This window comes from Ictalurus punctatus, chromosome 22 (genome assembly GCF_001660625.3).
Source record: "Ictalurus punctatus breed USDA103 chromosome 22, Coco_2.0, whole genome shotgun sequence".
Classification (NCBI taxonomy): domain Eukaryota; kingdom Metazoa; phylum Chordata; class Actinopteri; order Siluriformes; family Ictaluridae; genus Ictalurus; species Ictalurus punctatus.
In genome coordinates, this window is record NC_030437.2 from 2,806,587 (window position 1) to 2,829,351 (window position 22,765).

Below are 22,765 nucleotides of genomic sequence, written 5' to 3' on the forward strand. Positions count from 1 at the left end.
TTTTGTTCATATATACACACACACATCAGTATGTCAGAGACCCCATCTATTTGAGATTACTGAACAGTCGGATGTCGAGGCTGAACTTGTGAACTTGCTAAACTTGTGGCTATGATAATGTTGTCTTTCGAAAGCTATTGCGAAAATATTCCTCAGATGCACATTGAAACCATAAAAACACAGTCCTAGCTTGAATATCAGATAATTATCTAGCCTGGTTAGCGCTCTAGATTAAAGTTGTTATGATCAGTAATGCAGATGGTGTAACCTGTGATGAGGAGCGTGTTCTGTTTTCGCTGTAGCTTGGGCATGTTATTTTTAGCTACGTTGCAATGTTGAAATATTGGAAATGAACTATTATATCTCTATTCGACATATATCATAAATCTCCTCATGTTCGCTCAGTCACTTTGACCCTACCCCCAACCAAATTGCGACATTGTTGGTCAGGATGTAAAAATGCGCTTGGCATCACTCAGCGCTTTTCTGAAAAGTTGAACTTTTTTCGACTTTGGAAACTCTGCTATGACCCAAAAAAAAAAAGAAAAGAAAAGAAAAGAAAAGCCAGCAGTGCTTTTTTAGAAGCGGTGCCCATTGTGACCTCTTCCCATAGGATTATGTGTAAAATACGTGCTAGCAGTTGAAGGGGAAAAAAAGGTCTAGTGTGAAAGTAACAATCAATACTTCTTGTTTTGTCTCTTCTCTCTGTGGAGACGTGTTTATTTTTCACATGGATAAACTGCAGGTCTCCGCTGCACATTCGCAATCAACAACAGGCTATAATAGGAGACAACAGAATTTTCCACCAAGTTAGAGAAAACCGGAATGCTTATTTTCAGGCAAGTAGTGAGTAATGTCATCACAATCCCAGAGCATGAAGTATTTATCGCTACTGTTAAAGTCCAACACGGGGGGAAAAAAAGCGCATTAACTTTATCCAAGTTGGATCAGTGGTCACCAACCCTCTTTCTTGAGATCTACCTTCCTGCAGGTTTCATCTCCAACCTCATCCTCCAACACACCTGCTTTAGCTGATCAAGGGCTTCTGAAGGGAATGATTAGATGATCAGGTGGGCAGGATTATGGTTAGAGCTAAAGTCTTCAGGAAGGTAGATGTCCAGGAACAGGGTTGGTGAACACTGTCTTAGATCAATTTCCAGTACTATAAGATCCACCTGGATAGTACCATCAAAAAAAATACCGCCTTTAAAAAGGAAGAGATGGAACTACATTCCATGAGTGAAAAATGTAAATAAATCAGCCCAGGTTCGTGCGTTGTAGAATAAGGAATATGATGCAACTCGGTTCCTGGTGAATTACCAGCATGTGTAATCCTGAAGCATCTTATTGAAGCTGTCCTGAGTTCCATCCTCAGTCGTTCAGCAGGGTTTGAGAAACAGCAATCGCAATCCACCGCCTCAATCGTGTGATTAGACAATGATGTATCATGAGGTCATGAGGTGACCTACTTAGGGAACACTGTTTTAGTTTTGGAGGGCCACTGACACAATGTCCCATGGTAAATAGCACTTTTTTTAACCTTAGAGGTTCTACAAAGTGTTTTACAGTGGTTCTCATGTATATCATTCACACACACACTCACACACCAATGGTAGCAGAGCTGCCACGCAAGGCGCTAGCTTGCCACTGGGAGCACCTTGGAGTTCAGTGTCTCGCCCAATGACGCTTCGGCATGTGGGCCGGGAATCGAACCGCCAACCCTACGATTATTGGACAACCCGCTCTACCACCTGAGCCACAGCCGCCCATCATAGACAGATATGGATAGAGGTGAGAGTGTATCATGTTGGGAGGTTGTAGATGGAAGACTTTGAGAGATTCAGGACTATATTAGAAGACTGCAGTGATAAAGGCAATGGATGTAGGTGTGGATCATAGGTGCTTTCTGCAGTGAACAAGAAGGTAACATTCCCAAACTCCTAAAAAAAAAAACCCCCAAAAAAACGTAGTTCCAGAGAAGGCTGTGGACCACGTTGTCAGGTTGTACAGGTAGATGAACAATGGAAGAGGAACTTAAGGAGCACGTTGGAAGATATTCATAAGAAGATCATGGACGTGAGCGTTGATTCTTCTTCAGCATATGTGGATCCATAACGCAGGATACGTCAGCTTGTCCAATCAGAGCACCGACCTGCGCTTTTCACAGTGACGTCGTTTCTCTCGCCAATAATAAGGGACGGAATTAGATTGCGCACCCTTCACGAGTCTCGAGTATGAACTTGTCACTGATTTATGCATGGAAGAACGCTGTCCTATATTAAGCTGCATTATAGGGCTGCTGAGGCATGAGAGAGTTTAATCTGCACCACCTGTCAGCCAAAATCTATCAGGGACAGTGTGACGGATATAAGAACTGGCATTTTACACACACGTACACTCACAAAAGCCAAGACAGCAGCTTATTACACAGCACACACACATGCAACATATTTCCTTGTCATTCTGGGACCGAAGTACAGCAGCGTTTTTAACACTTATGTGTGTGCAGTGTAGTGTGCGAGTGTATCCTCACTTGTTTTGGTGTTTGGAGCCATGCAGGTGTGCGTGGTATTGTGCCACCGAGTTGAGCGTCACGCTGCACACGTCGCAGGTGTAGCTGCGCTTCAGACCTGCAACAACAAACCAGAAACACACACACACACACACACACACACGCTTAACAAAGAGGGCGCAGAGCGACACAACACATGCGGCAAGACATAATAGGCAAGCGAGTCGTGTAGCTCCGATCCGATCCTGGGGAATCACGGAAATGAGTTCTAGAGAGAAGAACATAATTAAAATGTATGGTGTTGGGAGATCTTTATTAATGTGACATCAGAGGCCATTAAGGGACACGGAATGAAGTCACGGAATATTAAATCCACAGCCATTTCCATAACGCGCTATTTCATAAGTGTGATTAAACTGGGGGAGGGTGGGGGGGACAATCGATCACTGGTGTGAATGAGAGAGATGGGTTTAGCACACCACAATACTGTATAAACAAGACTCTGTAGAGACCTCCTAGAGATACACTTTTATCAGGAGGAACACACACACACACACACATACACAACTCTAACCTTATTTATTTATTACATTTTTTAAGCACCATGTCAACAGAAGGTCAACAGTTTTAATATATATATATATATATATATATATATATATATATATATATATATATATATATATATATATATATCTATCATCATGTAGGGATGTTGTTCCCAACACCCACACACACATTCAGCACTGTGAACAGAAATAGGTTTGTTTTGTTTTTACCCCCCAGACTCGAGTGAGAACAGAGCTCTATCTCCGAGATGGGCTTCAGAATTGTTCTCATTATTTCATCTCTTTTTCTTTCTTAATAAGTCATCTTTTGAATGATAAGCCCTATACGGATGGGGATTAGCTTTCAGATTATGACTGTATTTTTTTCCCCATCAATCGTTTTGCACAAGCGTGGGCGTGTCTTCGTGGCGATTCGACGAAATATTCCACATATTGTACTCTATCTATACACCTGAGTGGGATTTTAAAATGATGGTTTTTAACCTTTTATTGCGCTGTAAGTGCTGGTTGTAGGGGGTGCAGCTACGCAGGTCGCGATTGATTAGCAGTAGGCCACATGACCAGAACATCCGGAGGCGTCGGTTCTCGGTTCTCCGACGCGTCCTTTTAAACACCGTCCACGTTATTATTCTGCGCCAAACGTTCGTTCGCGGTTTCGGTGGGACGAGCTCGTGTTTACGCTGAAGAAAAAGCGTGAACCCTCTTTTCCCCCCAACAGGACGTAATGGAAAGTTTTCCAACGTGTTAATTCATACAGGATATACCGTGTAATATGTAAGGGGTTAAGTAGAAAAAATTCCCAACGGTGTTTTCGTATAACCCCATTGCTGTTCGGTGCAGACTGAAACGTGTGTGAATATGATTAAATCGCATAAATGAGAATGAACCGCCCACATCTGTTCAGTAACAGGCAGATGGTGTAAAAAAATAAAAAAATCATGGCACGCTGATCTGTTATTGCCGATTCTAGCAGATGGAAGGACGCGGTATAATTAGTTTCTTACCTTATTGAGCGTAAATATTGGAAGAGTTAAGCTCTGAGGATTCCTAGGACTCAACTGTAAAACTGCTCTGGCTTAACAGCATTAGGCCCACAGACCTCGACCTCTAGATAATCACAACTGCAGCGCGCTGAGATTTCTTCCTCAAAGTATTGAGCCAAGCAGATATATACGATAATAATAATAATAATAATAATAATAATAATAATAATAATAATACTGTCTTGAAGGCATATTCATCCTTAAGAAACTACAAGCTGTTTCACTGTGGTCAGCAAAAGTAAACAATATTAATAATCCAATGAAAAATAGCGAATGGCGTTACAGGCTATCTAAAGGCAAGCTAAACAAAGGTCAGATCAAGAAGATTCCTCTCAGCCTGGCGGTCATTTTAAAGTAGAACAGATTAGTATATATATTTTTTTCAGTTCAAGGATAGAAAAATCAAAGTGTATAACGTCACCCAGAGAAACAGTGATTAAAAAACAGAGAACAAGCAAAAAGACAGTCAAATTACAGGGGGGGGGGGGGGGGGGGGGGGGCCTTGTCACTGACACTGATTGACAGGTAGAGAGATTGGACTAAATGAAAATACTGGAGTGGGGGGAAAAAAACGACACAGTGGCTACAGCAATTACAGCACTCCTTCATAGAATATGAGCGCAAACTGGTTCATAACAAGTAGAGAGAGAGAAACACAAAACAACAACAGGCAGCTTGAAAGATGTGAGTTTCTGCTTGAATAAGTACAGTGTAGAGATGAAGGACTTTCTGTTTCCATAATTCTAACATGTGGGGTATCAAGGAATTTCTGCTCCAATACTTCCCATTTGCCAGGAAGCAAGGAATTTCCAGAGTGAGGAGTATAGTATAGTTTCTGTTCTGCCAGCACTGTAGCAGTATCTCTCCCACGACTGATATTCTGTATGGCATGTGAAGGTTCCTGCTCCCATCATTTCAGTGTGCTGATTATAGCAAAGTGGAGACTTTGTGGCACATACTGAATCGTTTCTGCCCTTCAAATTTCCCCATGGAAGCTACATATACGCTTCTCAAAATTTTCATATGGCACTCAAGTGCAAGTTTCTGCTCCAATAATTCTAGTCTGATTCATGTGTGGTGGCTAGAGACGAGTGTCTTCTCCCCTGATTCTAGTGTGGGAGCTATGGAAAAGTTTCTGCTCCCCTGATTCTGCTGTGTGAGCTATGGAAACCTTTCTGCTCCCCTGATTCATGTGCGTGAGCTATGGAAAAGTTTCTGCTCCCCGATTCATGTGTGTGAGCTATGGAAAAGTTTCTGCTCCTCTGATTCATGCAGAAATTCAGCAGAAATTGTTTCTGCTCTGCTAGTTTCAATGTGGTAACTATGAGAGGCGAGTCTGTGTTTTGCTCATCATAGTGTGGGAGCTATGAGATAATTTCCCCATACTTTAATAAAGAGTATGGAACCCCAGTTTGAATTTCTGCTGCCCTAATATCAGTATGGCACCCCAATAAGTGTTTCTGCTTCGATAAAATCAGTATGGCACTCTAAAAAGAGTTTCTGCTCCCATAATATCAAAGTTATTTTGTTTTCTTTAAACTCTGGAGTTGAAAAGCATCTTCTCTAATAATTCCATTAATACTTTTCATCAAGCTCAATCTAAGTTCCACACCAACTGAAAACGACTGTCCAGGAAAGACAGGAGGCAACACTAACTGCAATGCAAACCTCTGAAAATAAGTTGAGGGAATGGAAGGAGAGAGATAGCTGGAGATCAAAGCTGAGCAACACCCACAGAGAAATACACACATGTAAACACACACACACACACACACACACACACACACACACACACACACACACACACACAAACCCCAACTCAAGGGTGATCTATTCCATTGAAAAACGATGAATATTTTATCATATGACAATCTTCAAAGTCTTCTTCCATCTTCCCATTGCACAACAGCAACTCCCTCAAACCACTGAAAGGACACTGCAGAGCTGAGGATGAGCAGGCAAGAACAAATACAGACGCTGAGAAGGCTGGCGAGAGAGACAATGAGCAAGAACAAGCTGATATTGCAGCTGACTGTACACTCATTGTGTGAAAGATGAGACTGCCTCCCCATCGCATCCTTCTACTGGAGTTGCTCAGCCGTCACCCCATTGTTTCTCTCTCCTTTTAAAGGTTATAATGATTTGCAACATCATTACTAATTGATAATTGCGATGGCGAGGCTCCCTCATTAGGGCCATGTTGACATTTACAGCCCAAAGAAACAGCCTCATGACTTTAACAAACAGCAAACACAGACAAACACAGACTTTCTTATTAGAAAAAGGGAAGGGGGGGGTCTGCAGTTACCACAAGACATTTGATTTGTCTGCACAGAGTAAATTCTCAAATCTCCAACATGCAATATTCAGAGAGGGATGTTAGTCCAGCATTCTTCACATTAGATCATCAAACATTTATTGACATACGGGGCCGTAAAACAGGATCAAAATGTTAGTAATTAATAATTAAGGGTGCATGTAAACTTCTTTAGTGTGTCCATTTGAACAAAAACAGACAAGCAAAAGCTTTTCCCCCCACAAGCACCTGGAGATTGACCCCTTATATACACAAAAGAATCCATCTGAAAATACCAAGTGTCCTCAAAGCCAATTATGGCCACAGTCATATTTCATTAATGTAGAAAAATTCTATTACACAAGGTTTTTGTGGGTTTTCCTATCTGTTCCTGCAATGTCTAACAAGATTGGGGACATTTGTAGAGGGATCTATGTCCATTCCTTTAGGCAGAACACTTCAAGGTCTGTGATATTCCTTGTTTTTTGTGCATGTGGAGGCCACCTGGTTTCAGTAGATGGATCTTGCCAAATACTGACTTTGTGTTCCAGCAAACGTTTCTGTGATGATTTTGGTGTATGTTTGGGGGTCATTATCTTGTTTGAACCAATCAGGTCTTGGGCTGAGACTGGTACTTATTCAGTACGGAATTCCATGAATTGGGGCAGTGGTGGCTTGGCGGTTAAAGTTCTGGGTTACTGATCGGAAGGTCGGTGGTTCAAGCCCCAGCACTGCCAAGCTGCCACATTTGGGCCCTTAACCCTCTCTGCTCCAGGGGGCGCTGTATCATGGCTGACCCTGTGCTCTGACCCCATCTTCCTGACATGCTGGGGCATGCGAAGAAAAGAATTTCACTGTGCTGTAGTGTACATGTGCTCAATAAAGACTCATTATGCTATTAATCTTCCCAAGAGCCCAAAAACTACCAGCCACAAACCTACACCAAATCCGTAATAATTCACCTCAATACATCTGCCTCATTTGTGTTGAAATCTATTAGGTTTTTTTTCCCAATGACGGATGACGTGATTTGACATGTTTCAGAGAAACAGAAAATCGCCAACGGCAACAGAAGTTGAACATTCGTTTGCATTTATTTTACATGTTCTTTAGGCGTGTCAAGTTTATTGCCATATTTTTGAAAGAAAGTACCTACATTTTAAAATTATTAGCTTTTAGATTAATTTTTGGATGAATTAATTTAAGTAGTATTTCAATTGTATAATTTGAAGGGGGGTGGGGGGGGACGATGCAGTGGCTACAGAGAGCAAACTGGTTCATAACAAGTAGAGAGAAAAAAGTTTGAAAGATGTGAGTTTCTGCTTGAATAAGTACAGTGTAGACATGAAGGAATTTCTGTTTCCATAATTCCAACATGTCGGGTATCAAGGAATTTCTGCTCCAATACTTCCCAATGGCCAGGAATCAAGGAATTTCCAGAGTGAGGAGTATAGTATAGTTTCTGTTCTCATCATTCTGTTCTGAGAGCAATGTAGCAGTATCTCTCCCATGACTGATATATGATATGTAAAGGTTCCTGTGCCATAATTTCAGGGTGCTGATTAGAGCAAAGAGGAAGAGTTACTGATCTTATTCCAACTATGGAAGAATTTCCTGCTCCACAAGTCTAAGTGGCACATACTGAATAGTTCCTAGCCCTTGAAATTTCCTTGTGGAAGTTTCTGCTCCAATAATTGGATAATCCTTTCTGAATGGTGTGGTGGCTACAAAAGAGTTTCTGCTCCAATGATTCCAGTGTGAGAACTACGTAAAGGGTTCTACTCCAATGATTCCAGAGTGGGAGCTATGGAAAAGTTTCTGCTCCCCTGAATCCAATGTGGGAGTAATACCTCCCAACCTCCACTCCCGCCCGGTGTGTGTGGAGCTTGCATGTTCTTCCTGTGCTTCAGGGGTTTCCTCTGGGTACTCTAGTTTCCTCCCCCTGTCCAAAGATGTGTAGAGATGTGTTCTAGGCCGACTGACATCTCTAAACTGTCCATAGTGTGTGAATGGGTATGCGTGTGCGTGTGTGTGCGATTGTGCCCTGCGATGGGTTGGCACCCCGTCCAGGGTGTCCCCCACCTTGTGCCCCAAGTTCCCTGAGATGACCCTGTGTGGGATACAGAAAATGGACGGATGGATGGATTTTGAATCGTTATTTATTTATTTATTTATACTATCATTTTCATTTATTTTCATCGAGATTAAATATACCTGAATCACTTTGCTCTCATTGGAATAAAATCCGAAGGGGACTGTATGATCAAATTATACAATTAAAAATAAAATCTGAAATTATATAATTAGATGTTTTCCTGAGTACTAAGGACCGATTGCTTAAAGCAACACCAAATCTAGGATAGTAAATAAATAATGAATAAAATGCTTGTTTGTATGCTTTGTTGAAGCAGAATCTCCCAGTAACAGATGAGTGGGTTTGAACATTATTATTGATACAGTATTAGTTGAGTAAATGCACAAGCTTTTAGAAACTGGTTTGATCCCTCATTATAGCAAAATGAGCTTCCACTGGCAAGGGACATTATGGGATGTAATGATGGATGCAATTCCCTTTGCGGGACTCCCTGTTTTTTGTGCACTGGTGGAAAGGTAGGCCAATAGGACCACAGTTTTTGGAATCATTCCCAGTCAGAGATAAGGTCTGGTCAGGGTGGAGAACAGAATGTTAAGTGATGAATCATCATTAGACGTGTCGTTAAAAGCCACTGATCCGAGGTCATTTCACCCCTCATCAGAGGGACCTCATCAGCAAGTCCACTTGCCTTGACCGCAGACTATACAGTTCAAACGTTTCATTTGAACACGCTACCATGTTTTAACCTGGCTCAAGATCGTCTCGAGGTCAGATCCAACTGTAACAGCCGTTTCTCAACACCATAATTCAAGTGATCTTATTGTAACCAGACTAGAAATTTTACACCCCGATCACACCACTTTGGAACTAATTTCCAGCCAATGTAGCACCAAGTTGGCCTTCACAAGAGGTTCTAGAACATGTTTAAACAGAACAACTTGAGGGACACTTAAGGTCTTGAGGACTTTGGAATCCAGTCAGCCTTTCGTTGGGCCAATTATGAATGACCATTTAAGAGGAAGAGAAAGAATGTCACATATATAATACAGTACAGTGAAATGTATAATGGTTCTTCCAGTTAGTAGTGCCTAAGCCCCTTAACCTCCAGTCTCGATCAAACATCTTCCATCCTGAAGCTCTCTAATAAAATATGTACTTCCTCACAGACCAAATAAGTGAGTCCTTAATTCGTCTGCGCTAATCATGTCTTTAAAAGCATGTTGTGTTTGCAACCCTTGACAAAAATTAAGTGTTGTATTGTAGAACACAGCCCGTGTTTTATTTTTTTCCCCTGACATGTATTTAAACACGAGGTAAATGTTAATAGCTCACTGAAGCCAGGAACCAGCACTGCTTTGATATGTTAATGCTCGGCATTGCGCACACTACGTTTATTTTATTGTGCTAACAAACTTTATTTGGTCATATACCAGATATAACAGTAACAAATGTTGTAATAAATACAGACAATCTGCTTAATGTATTTATTCGCTTCTAGTGAGAAGGCACCAGAATAAAGCTCCATTCTCAATGAATGATGGTTGTGACTTCCACACTAAAAACTCCTGAGCAATAAAAAGCCTAAATAAAGGATTACGCACTATTTCAGAAAGCACAGCTTGTTTTTTTTTTGGGGGGGGGGTTTATTTTGTGGAAAATATGCTCGTAACCTAACAGTACTTTGATTTAGTGTCAGAAATTATTAAAGAGAAAATACAGATCATATTTTTGTTTATTTTTCATTGATTCTAGATCCAGATCTTGGGGACACTGAGACAGCGAGGTGGGAATACACACTGGATGGAACACCAGACCATTGCAGCGCACCATGCACACACTAATTCAACGACAGTTTTGTGTAGCCAATCCAATCCTGATGGGCATGTTTTTGTGCGGTGGAAAGAAACCGGAGAACCTGGAGGAACGTGCGAAATTCCAGCGTTACCTTTCATTTCGCCCATGTCCAGCGTCTTGCCCAACTGCTCCAGCAGGTCGGCGCGTGCCGCGTTCTTCTTGTGCTTCTTGCCATCGTAGTGTTGCCGCGCCATGCCCGGGTTGTTGAACCACGCATGGCACAGCTGGCAGTAGCGATCCGAGTCCCCATTCAGCTGTGGCCAGGTTTCAGACGGCATTTTAACTGGACTGGGTGCCACCTCTGAAGGACAGAGAGAATGAAAAGTGTCAGTAATCTTTAAGGATCAGGTTGGAGAGCTTTCACGTTTTTTCCCTTTCCTTTCCTCTCTTCTGGAAGACGGAGAGAATGAAAGGAATGCGGAATCTTTAGGAATGTGGTTGGATAACATGTACGTTTTTTGGGAGTCCTTTCCTTTCCGTTCTTTTTCATGTTAAAGTTAGAGAAGAATCCAGCAAGTGCTAGGAATTATGCGAGCTGGATCCTTCAGCCTGATTTTGCCATCTGCAGCATTGCCACAGGCCTGGAAATAATGAGCTCTTGCCTTAATCTGTCGCAGAAGCAAGAATGCCTGACAATTGGGGTGAAAAAACTTGAACCCTAATCTGCTTATTGCTGCTCGCTTATCTTTTATGCGTATGATTGTTAACATGACTGGCCCTGTGCTGGTATGAAGCGGCAAGCCATGAAAACACAAATTCTGGTCGAATGCTCAATCTTGTAGATGTCCACCCCCTCCGTCTCACATTAAAACAGAGTGCAAAAAGTAACAACAACAAACAAACAAATAAAAAATCTCAAATGTCCCCACAGTAATAAGCATTAGAACGCTAACTGGCTTAGCAGTTTCCATATGTTTGTCATTACAAGCCAATAGAGTCAATTGGAATTTGTTATCAGGACCCAATTCGAGACTTTGATGCCATTCAACATCACTAGAGAAGCAAAGCTAATGTTTATTTTTTTTCATCATGACGGAGACAATACCCAGGCTGATTACTACAATGCCTTCATTTATCAGCACGAACGCAGAATCTGGGACACGACAGTAAACAGCAGGCACGCAGAAATATCCCTTCATCCCACTGAGATAATCGCACCATGCCAAGAGCTGCGATTTCTTTCTTCCGTCTGTTGTTTTTTTTTTTGTTTTGTTTTGTTTGTTTGTTTCCACTTGCCATTGTTCTTAAGACTTTGAAATGACGCGCTGACGGTTTGGGCAAAATGCAATCCTGGTAATTAACTGCTGCAAATGAGATGACGATGAATTCTGAAAGTGAATTATCTCGAGAGTCAAGAGGGAAACGTTGCTTACCGCCGCTGGTGTTGCGTGACAATGTAGCAGAATGAAATAGGAGCAAACTGATTCATTTCAATGGAAGATCATTCCGTCGAAATTGGCACAAACTTACGTTTTCCTTTTGTGCCAAGGTATTCATGAAGCTGCTGTTTCCAGATGGCCTAAGATGCACTGAATTCGATTGAACTATTAAACGTTCTAAGGTGAAATATATTATTGTATACCGTAGCTCCATTTATTTCTCGACGTGTGAAGGCGTCGTTTCATTTTCCGTAGCGGCACGGCTCTGTGCTCGTTCTAATACCGGTTAAAATTTTCGTTGGCTTTCAAGTTTTCCGTCACAAGAACGTCTTCGGGATGGACGACATTCTGCTTTCCAGTTTCTCGGTAACACGACAGGCTGCGTTTTTTTTCTTTTGTTGAACTGTTTATAGCTGCTAGTGTGAATGATAACAGGTACGAACTTGTTTCGCTGACTTTTCACAACATTAAAATGTAACTACAGGCCCCTCCGAAAGTATTGAAACAGCAAGGCCAAATAAATGTATTTATTTTTTTGCTGTACATTGAAGACATTTGGATTTGAGATCCAAAGATGAATATCAGACGACAAGATCAGAACTTCAGTTTTCATTTCCTCACCTAGACATGTTAAACGACTTAAAACATGGCACCTTTTGTTTGAACCCACCAATTTTTCCAAGTGATCAAAAATATTGGAACGTGCGACTGATAGGTGTTTCTTGCTGCCCGGGTGTGCCGTGTTAAATGACTTGTTTAAAGAATTAATAGCTCTGAATGTCTACTCTTAGCTTGAGCCCTAGTTTCCACCTGTGAAGACTGCATTTTCTGTTAAAAAGGATAAACCAACATGGGGACCAGAGAGCTGTCTATGGGAGAAAAGCAAGCCATGAGAAAAGACACAAACAATGGGCATAGCCAATACAACAATTTGAAATGTTCTGAAAAAGAAAGAAACCACTGGTGTAATAACAACCAGACATGGAACAGGTCGGCCAAGGAAAACGAAAACGACAGCGGTTGATGACAAACAATGCGAGAGCTGTGAAGCACCCCCCCCCCAAAAAAAAAACCCTAACGCAGATATTGCAAGCAAGGGTTATACAACTATTAAATATTAAGTGTTATTTACTTTAATTTACTTTAAGACAATCTGTTCTGTTTCTTTTGCACGCCTAAAAATGGGATGGTCTTATACAAAAGGTGCTGTGTTCTAAGCTGCTTAACTAATCTAGATACCAGGAAATGAAATACCTGGAAATGAAAGCTGAAATTCTGATGCATCATTTCATATTCACTGTTTAATCTAAAACCCCGAATGTGTTAAAAGCGAAATTGGCCTTGCCGTTCCAATACTTTTGGAAGGGGTTGTATAAATGGATCAAAAGTGCAATGCATTGTGGTTTGATGGGGGGGAAATGATAATCACAAGAACCAGAATACAAAGAGTTGGGAATATAGAAGTTAGCAAAGGTGTGATGGACTTTACCCCAAGCTTTAGTCTTTTAAAAAAGTTCCATTTTGTGTCACACTACTATGTCAATGCCTTAAACGCAAAATAAACAAGTAGCTCAGTATTAGAATGCGACTGAGCAATTGCAGACATCGCACTCAGTGTCACTTCCATTTTTTAATAGCAGGAGGAACAGCATGAGCGAGCAGTGACGCATGGCTGAATTAATTCAGACGCATGGCTTTTTAGGAGAAAACATCTATCAGGAAGGGGAAAAAAGGGAACGACGCCATTGTTTCCAGGAAACACCGACAAAAAAAAATAATAATCTGAGCCCACTATGTTTTATTGCATGGAGAAGATGAAATTTTTTGTTTTATTAGCCGAGAGACGGGAATGAGGAAAGCGTTTATCAAATCGGCGTATCCGGCACAGCTAGGAGCAGAAATGAGTTTGAACCGCGTGTCAAGTCTACGACATCCTTCAGAGTGCAACAGGAGTTCAGACTCCACGCTGATGATCTATCTGAGGTGTTTCCTTCTGCTTGATGGCTTTTGTCTGGGCCTGTGCGTGAAAAGGTTCCGTCTTTTTCTAAACCGCCGTAAATCCGTAAAATTTTATGGTGTGCGGGTTTGTAGCAGTAAATGGTGTAACATTCTTCAGTATGTACCACACATAAACACTATTGCTATTGTACAATGTGAATGAATGGGAGAAAGAAAAAAAAAAAAGAAAAAAGAATGTTATACAATTCAAATGACCTTTACGAATATAAATAGTTCCTCATTCTCAGGAAAAAAAAAAGGGTGAAGTGTACTTTTACTTACTGGTATGGTGGCCTCAAGGGTACATTTTTGTACCATTAGTATGTTTACCTGGCGTCCCTTTAAAAATCTACCTTAAATCTCTAAATGAGACATTTAGCGCTTTTGTCAATACCATGATGAAACTAAAATCTAGATATTCTCATTATTAAAAAAAATTAAAAATCCAATATTCGCATACACATCGCGTACATCCAAGACTCTGTTGAATGAGAGATCGAGAACTGCCTTACAGCCACTTGGAGGACGCGGTTTTACCAGGCTTACGGTGTTTGATGAGCAACCTGACTAGCGGTCACGTTGATGCAAGACCAAACTGGGCAACTGTTTACATCGCCAGTCACCACGGGCTGGAAAATACATGTTGACAACCTTCAGGGAAGGAGACACCAAAAATATATGAACACGGAGATGATTACACAGAACTAGCTAGCTAACGTCTCTGAAATTCTACAGCGATGTAGAAGCTTCCTTTCAGAATCTGGACAGTATCAAATGGTCAAATTTCCAGAACGCCAGACACTAGAAGCCCGGCGAAACAACGAATTCGGTCACTTTGGCTTCCATGTAAACGCTATTTAGTTCAAGTTCAAGTGTCGTTTGGTCTCATTGAAAATTGAAGCTAAAATCACTTTGGTTCAATTTTAGACGAATACAATTCTATACTTGCGAGTAACTCGTTGCCTCACAAATGATTATAGAATTTAGCCAACATTTAGTTTCTTCTTCCAGCTATGCGTTTTTTTTCTTCCGCCTTTGCTAACGTACCCGTTTGTAGCCGACACTAGATCGGCGTGTTTTAGTAAGCAGCAGTTATTTCACGTTCATCTGCAGGATGAGCGCATGTAAATAAACTGCATAATCGTAACCTATTTCCCAAGCTGTTTAAAATGATGCCGTCCTTTATTTCAAGCTGAATGAGAGGAGAAAGTGAAGGCGGTGAGGGAGGAGGGAAGGCGGTTAGAGCTGCTGTAACGTAAGTGATAGCGAGAACTTGTTTTGTGGCCGTATAAACGGATCATTAGCAAGTTAATTAAATGGAATACATCACTTCAGAACTAGCAGTCATTGTTTATTTCTTATACCCCCCTATGCAAGCCCAAATTGGGTTGTAACACGCACAATATTTCTATGAGCAGTCTAGATATTTCTCAGAAAGGTCGATGCGTAAGCGTGAAGTTGTTTATTGCGGAATCTGGTAGGTGTAAATCCCTAAAACCTTTCAAAACGTGTTCTATTCTTGGGCCGCGGTTCTGGATAGCGTTGTTTGTCATCATCACTGTCTTTCCTCTCCTTTACTGTCTCACCCAATGGAATTACAAGCGCTTCACTCCTGCCTTAATGGCCCTTCAGAGGTCCCAAATTAAGTTCCCTTTCTTTGCACGGAGACTCCTCTGACGCTGAAGGATCCATTAGTATCAAATCAGTTTTTGCTAATGTCCTTCTGGTCAGCAGGAGGAAGGACACTGCTATTTGTTTCGCAGCGACTTTTTAACCATTTCTGTTCTTTTCGATACTCGACAACTGTCCCAAACGCTTCCATTTAAACCAACCGGATCATACGGTTCCGTTTGAAACACCCGATGTGTCACGTGCGTTCATCCCAGTGACGACAGACAGAGTATTTATAGTTACACCACATTGCCGTCGAATTCATATTCGAATCTGATCGGTCAGCAAGAGTCTGTGGTGTCGGCCTGGCATGACGTGTTGGTGTGTTGTCGTGGAGGATTCAGGTAGATGAATGAAGAGCCCAATAAATAATGTCCTAAAACGGCAGGCACCATTAGCAACATGCTGCTTTCTCCCCGACTCCCCGGCAGATGGAAGCGAAAGACCTTCTGCTTCTGGATGCCTGAGAGGTATTATCATCCATCTCTCTGCTGGCTGAAGAACTCACACTGAGGCTCCTTGTGCACAAAAAGCACTTTGAAAGCACTTAGCAAACTCTGGGGCTATATATATATATATAATATTTTAGGAAAGAACAGCTGAGATTAAATCTAAATGAAAGCTTCCAACCATATGTTCAAGGACAGAGGAGAGTCTGATAACGACTCTCCTTGATGAGGTATCAAAACGGACCCACTGATTACATGTCAATCAAACGGAGGGAAAAAAATAAATCAAATCAGTCCTGTACAAACATTCAGCTGTCATTTACAGATGATCTCTCGCTCGCAATGGGAAGGAGTACAATTCTGCCCGAAACTTTTCCGGATGCGGAAAACGCAAAAAAAACTCTTGGCCTCGGCATGACTTTCTGGAAGAAGACGTTATTTTTTTTTCCCCTCCTCTGCTCTTCACATTCTGCCAAATAAAATACCCATCCAGTGAAGCCTGCGTGTCAGGGATTTGTAAATTTAATGAGACTCTTTAAGCGAGAGGAAGCTGCAGAAGAGCTCCAGGTAAACGCCGAGAGAAACGTCAGGCAATCAGGAAGAGAAAGTCGACTTTCCGGAGACTTCCAGCAGATAAATGAGGCACCCTCTGGATGGATTGTGAAGCACATAATAACCGCTTCCTATAAAACGAGGCAGGATTTTATTACACAGAATACGTATTTCCTAATTTCCGAGGGTTTTTTTTATTTATTATTTTTATTTGTCTCTACGTTGTAAACTTTCTTTCTTTTTTTTCCCCCCATCCGCATGTTGAGAAATGCAAATTCTCCGCTTTTGAAGTCTGGCGGTGTCATTTTTCACTTATAAAAGTGCATGAAAATCCATTCTGTACAAATCGGCGCGTGAAAAGTGCCGGAGGATGCGTTTCGTACTCGAGGCCCTTAGAAAAAAACAAAAAACAAAAAAAGACATTTTAAAAATGTGCAAACATGATCAAAAATAAATAAATAAATAAATAGTGCAGTGAAGGAAGCATTCCACATCCTTCCCTTGGTTTTGGGCCTAACGGGATACAACTGGAGAGAACCGCGATCAAAGACAAGACGATCAAAGTCGCTCATGAATCTGTTACGCGAGTTATTTATTCTTCCTCTGCGCTCCCATTTGGAGATGTGGCTGTCCTTCATTTCAGCAGTCTGGTTAAAGCGGCTGATGAGAGTGAACAATTTACACCTGTTCATAAGTTTACACCCCCCTGACTCTTAACGTATCGTGTTGCCTTCTTGAGCATCAGTGAACGTTTGCACCTTGTGTAATAGTCGTGTACGAGTCCCTCAGTCGTCCTCAGTGTGACAAGATGGAACTGAACATCATACAGCCACTGTTGGAAAGGGGTCAAATATGCAGAAGATGCTGGAAAAGAAAAGAGTGTGCAGGACCTAGAGGATTTTTCTGAAGAACAGTGGGCAGTTTAACTGCTCAGGACAAACAAGGGACTCGTGAACAACTCTCACAAGACATAAACACATCATGTCGTGGATCATCCAGGTAACGGCACACAGTATTAATAATCAAGCGTGTGTAAACTTGTGAACGGGGTGATTTTTTATAAATTCAGCTATTACCTTCTCTTGTGGGCTATATGTAAACATTTGTTATGTGAAATAGCTTATTCAGGACAGGACTAAATAAACAACAACATGGGATTTTTATGATCCGTCTTATTTTGTTAACAGTATTAAGATTTTCCAGATTCTGCAAGGGGTATGTAAACTTTTGGGCACAACTGGATACATAGGGATGATCGGGATAATCCCTATCATCAACAGTGAAAACTCAGAGGGAGAAAACAAAGCTTAGGAATTTCATGAGTGTAATCTGAGATTTCACGACGAAAAAAAAACAAAACGTATAAATTGTAAATACTCGGTCTAATGGAGGACTGGACTCAGGACAGGTGCACACACTAGGGCAACAAACCAATGACGACAATATCAGGCGCTAACTTGTTTCACAGACGTTCCAAAACATTAAACAGAACTATAAAGCTCTTAAAGATGACGTGTCCTGTAATAAATTAATAAAGACTTGTGGGCTCTGGTATACGAGGAATAAAATACTTACGGGTGTGTTGTAACATTAAAATAAACAACTTGGAGATGGTAACCGTAACTCTGTTTCTCACCATGGACTAATCTCCTACGACAGCACGCACAACACACAGAGAACTACACTAACTCCGTTACCTTCGCAATAAAGAAACGCCCGAGAGCCCTGTATACATAACGGCTACAGGAATGCCCAGGCGCACCATTCTTTTAACTATGCAAGACTTGCTTCTACTGTTATGTAGTGCCATCTTATGCAAAGCATACCGTCCATGTCCAGGTTTGATCTAGTCATCCCTTTTAGCCAAAAATGGACTGGTTTTGCCTTAAATGAAAAAAGTCTTGTGTTCATTTCTGGATGAACGGTATGACCTATATTTATATTTATTTATTCAGTATGATTCATGTGCATACAGTAGATACACTGTTACTAATTAACATCAATCAATTTTAGTACAGGAGATGCAACATTATTAACATTTAACAGTATAATCTAAATTACTACAGTAGATATAGTATTACTAATTAACTATATAATCTATAATATATATAAGTCCAGTGCAGTATTATTGTTAGAGAAAAGCATAATCTATATTAGTACAGTAGATACATTATTACTGCTAATTAAAAGTATAATCTTCTGTATATTAGTAAAGCAGATAGAGTTCTATTCCTAATAAACTGTACTAACTTCCATACCACATTACTGTATAGGTTACAATGCTGCATTTTTCTCTGTCCAAATCTCTTGTTCTCACACACACACACACACACACAGAGAAAAGAGATGAGAGACTAGCTTGGTTGAAAGCTTTCAGTTGAGTGGCTCTTTTAAGCTCTACTTACATCCTCTCTCAGGCCCTGTAACTCTGAAACACACACACACACACACGCCCACGCGCGCTTCTGTGAGTGATTCCCCCTGTAGGGTAGCACACAGTGGAAAGGATGACCCGCAACGACCTGATAGAACACACTGACACACTCACCATAACACACTCTCTTACATCTATATAGCGTAGCCTTATCTCTCATTCACACACACGATGCTTAATGGCTCTGACCTTTTCGCAGTATTTCTCCCTCTCTCTCTCTCTCACTCACTCACACACACACACAAAACCTTGCAGTTTATTGTTCAGTGCTGAAACATAATGAGTGTATCGATTTCATCCAGCAATATCTTATATCTCAGACACACACGCGCACACACGTTAGCACTGTCGCATCTCGATTTTCATTTGTACTTCAATATAAATGAAGTTTTTGCTAGCATGCCGAGCTGACAAACGCTGCGTCACTAACCGAGCAATAAAGCCCCTAAAATAATCATGAACTCATTTCTAAACGTTGGTCTCGGGCGCAGTTTTAACGCCGCGAGAGCCCCGCCGACGCCGGCATATGGAACGTCGACATTTCTCTCAGACGTGCCGTTGAACTGCGAAGAAGAGGCTCGGCGCGGCTGAAATGACAGTATAGCTGCGCTTAGCATCGAGCGCTAACTGCTGTCGCGCGGGAGCCGCCCTATTGGGGACTAGCCAACGTGCTGCCACAACCTGTGAGGCCAGAGTTATCAGAAATGTTGTGAATACAGAAGAATGGCACTTTTTGAGGAAATCTTCTGGTAAAAACACAACAGGCGACAAACAAACAACAAACATGAACTTATGCTAATGCTATAAGGACAAATTTCTCAGTAGGTTTAATACGTTGTAATAATCCCCACCCCACCCCAGATTCTCAATTCTGAGTGTGTGTGTGTGTTTGTGTGTGTGTTACCTTTTCCCGTGATGCCAGGCTGCTCTCCCAGCACTAGTTTGATTCTCTTAGCGTGGATCTTGCCCTGATAGTGCGACTGCGCAACCACGGCTGAGGTGAAGGACATGTTACACAGCGTGCAGCACTTATTCTTATCCACGTCTCCTTCCTCGCTGCCCTGCAACACACACACACACACACACACACACACTATTAAAGATCACTGTAGCCTTCAGGTCCTACACTGGCTCTGTTAAATCACTACGTTTACAGAAGACAGTAACAGTACCGCTTCAGCTCTGACCGCTACAAAGCCCCGGCGCCGGCGCTCTGCTTCCGTAAAAATTTAAAGAAGCGGTTCTTAACTCTCCGTCCGCTACACGACACACGCCCCTGTGCACGAGTCGTTACGACAGAAACAATAACACATCAGAACGAGCGTGTTAATGTAGAGCTGCGACACTACTGTCAGAGCTGCTGTTACAGAAAACCAATCGGCACCTTCCGACCAATCAGAGACCAGAATCCAGCTGCGCTGTGGTGTAAGTGATATAATCGAGTATAAATGAGAGAAATGATATAACATCAGAGAGACACAGAGAGAAGCTGAGCGCTGCTTAGGAGTAGCTCATTTACCTGCTCTCATCTGTGTGTGTGTGTGTGTGTGTGTGTGTGTGTGTGTGTGTGTGGCATCAATTTAGCACTTCCTGACTCGTGAAGTGCTTGAAGAGCTCTCCCATCATCACCCTGTGTGGAGCGTGTGCGAGAGCCATTACACCCTCCCTCGTGTTCTGTGCATGAACCACAGACGACAGGGGGTGTGTCCGACTCGTGACTCGTTAAATGGGTGTCTGAGACGTCTGCAAACACACACACACACACACACACACACACACACACACACACACACACACACAGTAATCGTGCGCTTTAGTAATCAGATGTTTCCTAGAGACGAGACGAGACCAGTCACGTTTTGCACGTGTCGGTTCTCCGAGCTCCGTGTGGTGAGCAGAAATAATGGCACCCTTCCGGAGCGCAGTGTGTTTCTGTGTTTCAGAGCCGCAGTGTGACGGGAGAAGACCGGAGCAGCTCGCTACACCCGCTCAATGTGTGCTTCATCTACGTACCGAGGAATAAAATCAATGCAGTGTGAGATATAGAGGCACAGATAGCTCCGTCACTGCACTCGCACTGTAGTCTGGAAGTAAAGAGACAAATCTGCCTCAAATCACACGTTTATGCATTACTGAGTAGAACCAGTTCACCAGAAATGACTTTCTTTCTTTCTCTCTAATCTTGATTCATGCTAGAGCTATGAAATATGAGAGCTAGGATAAACGTAAAATGCTGGTTGGACAGGCAGAGTCCATCCATCCATCCATCCATCCATCTTCTATACCGCTTAATCCTTTTCAGGGTTATGAGGAACCTGGAGCCTATCCCAGGGAGCATCGGGCACAAGGTGGGGTACACCCTGGACAGGGTGCCAATTCGAGTTGTTCACAATAATGAAAGTTACTAAAATGTACATTCTATATTTAATCTTTGCTTTTGTATGCCAACGGGTTTCTCCTCCTACAGCTTCAGAAGCCCGGCTGAGGAACAACTTTCGTCCACTTCCTCACCTTTCGTGCTCCCCCCTCCCCTCCCCCGCCAATCTGTACATTTCTTACTGAAGTACACTGCAGCTGCTTTATATAATCTCTAGCGCTGATGGACGATGAGTGTGTGGATCAGATGTGCTCCATCGGAGTTGGAATCCCACTCGGCAGCGGGTTTGGAGACATCAGAGCGGGAGTGTGCTCGGTAATAAACATGCCTTTTACATGGAGGACCACTTGGCCCGAGTCCTTGACTGGCTGTCAGGTGTTTATAGAGCGGCATCTGCCTCAAATCATCTTCCTCGAGACGTCACGCGCTCCGTTTGCAGGTTCCCGTGAAGTAGCTCGCGTTACACGGGTTCGACGTCCTTTTAACCGTCGATGCGTTTTTATCCGATTAGATACGGAGCGTTAGGATTTCTGAGAGCTCTTTGGTCATAAAGTAACGCGTAGTTAAAGAGAGAAAATTACACCACATTTTATTCTTCACGCGTTCTGATTCGGTAGTAATTATCACGCTTGCAAAATGAGCAAAAGATTTGATTCCTCAAGCTTTTCCTCCTTACTATTTTTTTTTTTTTTGGGTTCTGCAATTAAACCGGCCCGAAGCACTTAACGCGCCATCTGCAACTTCAATATTTGTTGTAAGGATGATTTCTGGTAGTGCGAAAGGTACTCCGTAGGTTTGCGTTTTATAAATGACATAAAAGGAGTAGATTATATCGTGTACGGATCCCTCAGCAGTCCTGAAGACTTCATCATGGTGGAAAAACTGCTTCCAGAAAGCTGCACCATATCAACAACTGCATGTTTTTGTTTGTTCCTTTTCTTATAAAAGTAACAATTTTATCGTACTGTGAAAATGCCATCCCATAATAATATATCATATTAATTGCATTTCTCCCTTCTTACTATAATAAAGAGTTCACTATTTATTGGCCCTTGTACAGAACTCAACAGTACGCTCTGCTTCATTCGAACTTAACCAAGCCTTAGATTTTAGCGTTCTAGGTTTGGTTCAGTAAAAAGAAAAATTGAGCTTTGATAATAAACATTTATTACGTTACATTATTCAGAGATACCTACTGATACCACGAGCCTATAGAGTGATATATATTTTTGACCATAATGCCCAGCACTACTGGAACTTGAGGCAATTTTCAGAAAAAAAGAATACCATGGAGCAAAGAAAGCTAGTTGTAACTACTTTTTCTCATAGTACTTACAACTACTCTAATATCTGACTGGAATTTAACACACAGTTTTAATATACTATGATAAGAATGCACATATTGCACTTTACATGGACACAAATCCCCCTTCGTAGCGCATGTTGCGGCTCCCAGTGTTCATGTTGTTTTGTTTTGGGTTTACGTTGTGCTTTTGTTTACACGTCTGTGTGCATTTGTTTTCTGTTCCAGTCCGC

At 41.8% G+C, this 22,765-nt stretch overlaps 1 protein-coding gene across 1 annotated transcript in view; it reads right to left on the reverse strand.

Moving 5' to 3' along the window:
* zmat4a (zinc finger, matrin-type 4a) overlaps positions 1-22,765 on the reverse strand; it is a 57,973-nt gene that overhangs the window by 10,145 nt on the left and 25,063 nt on the right. The window contains exons 4-6 of the mRNA XM_017451304.3: positions 19,757-19,913; positions 10,461-10,670; positions 2,534-2,630 (exon numbers count right to left, since the gene is read on the reverse strand). Coding sequence (XP_017306793.3) covers positions 2,534-2,630; positions 10,461-10,670; positions 19,757-19,913 — 464 coding nt within the window. The remainder of the gene's footprint in view (positions 1-2,533; positions 2,631-10,460; positions 10,671-19,756; positions 19,914-22,765) is intronic.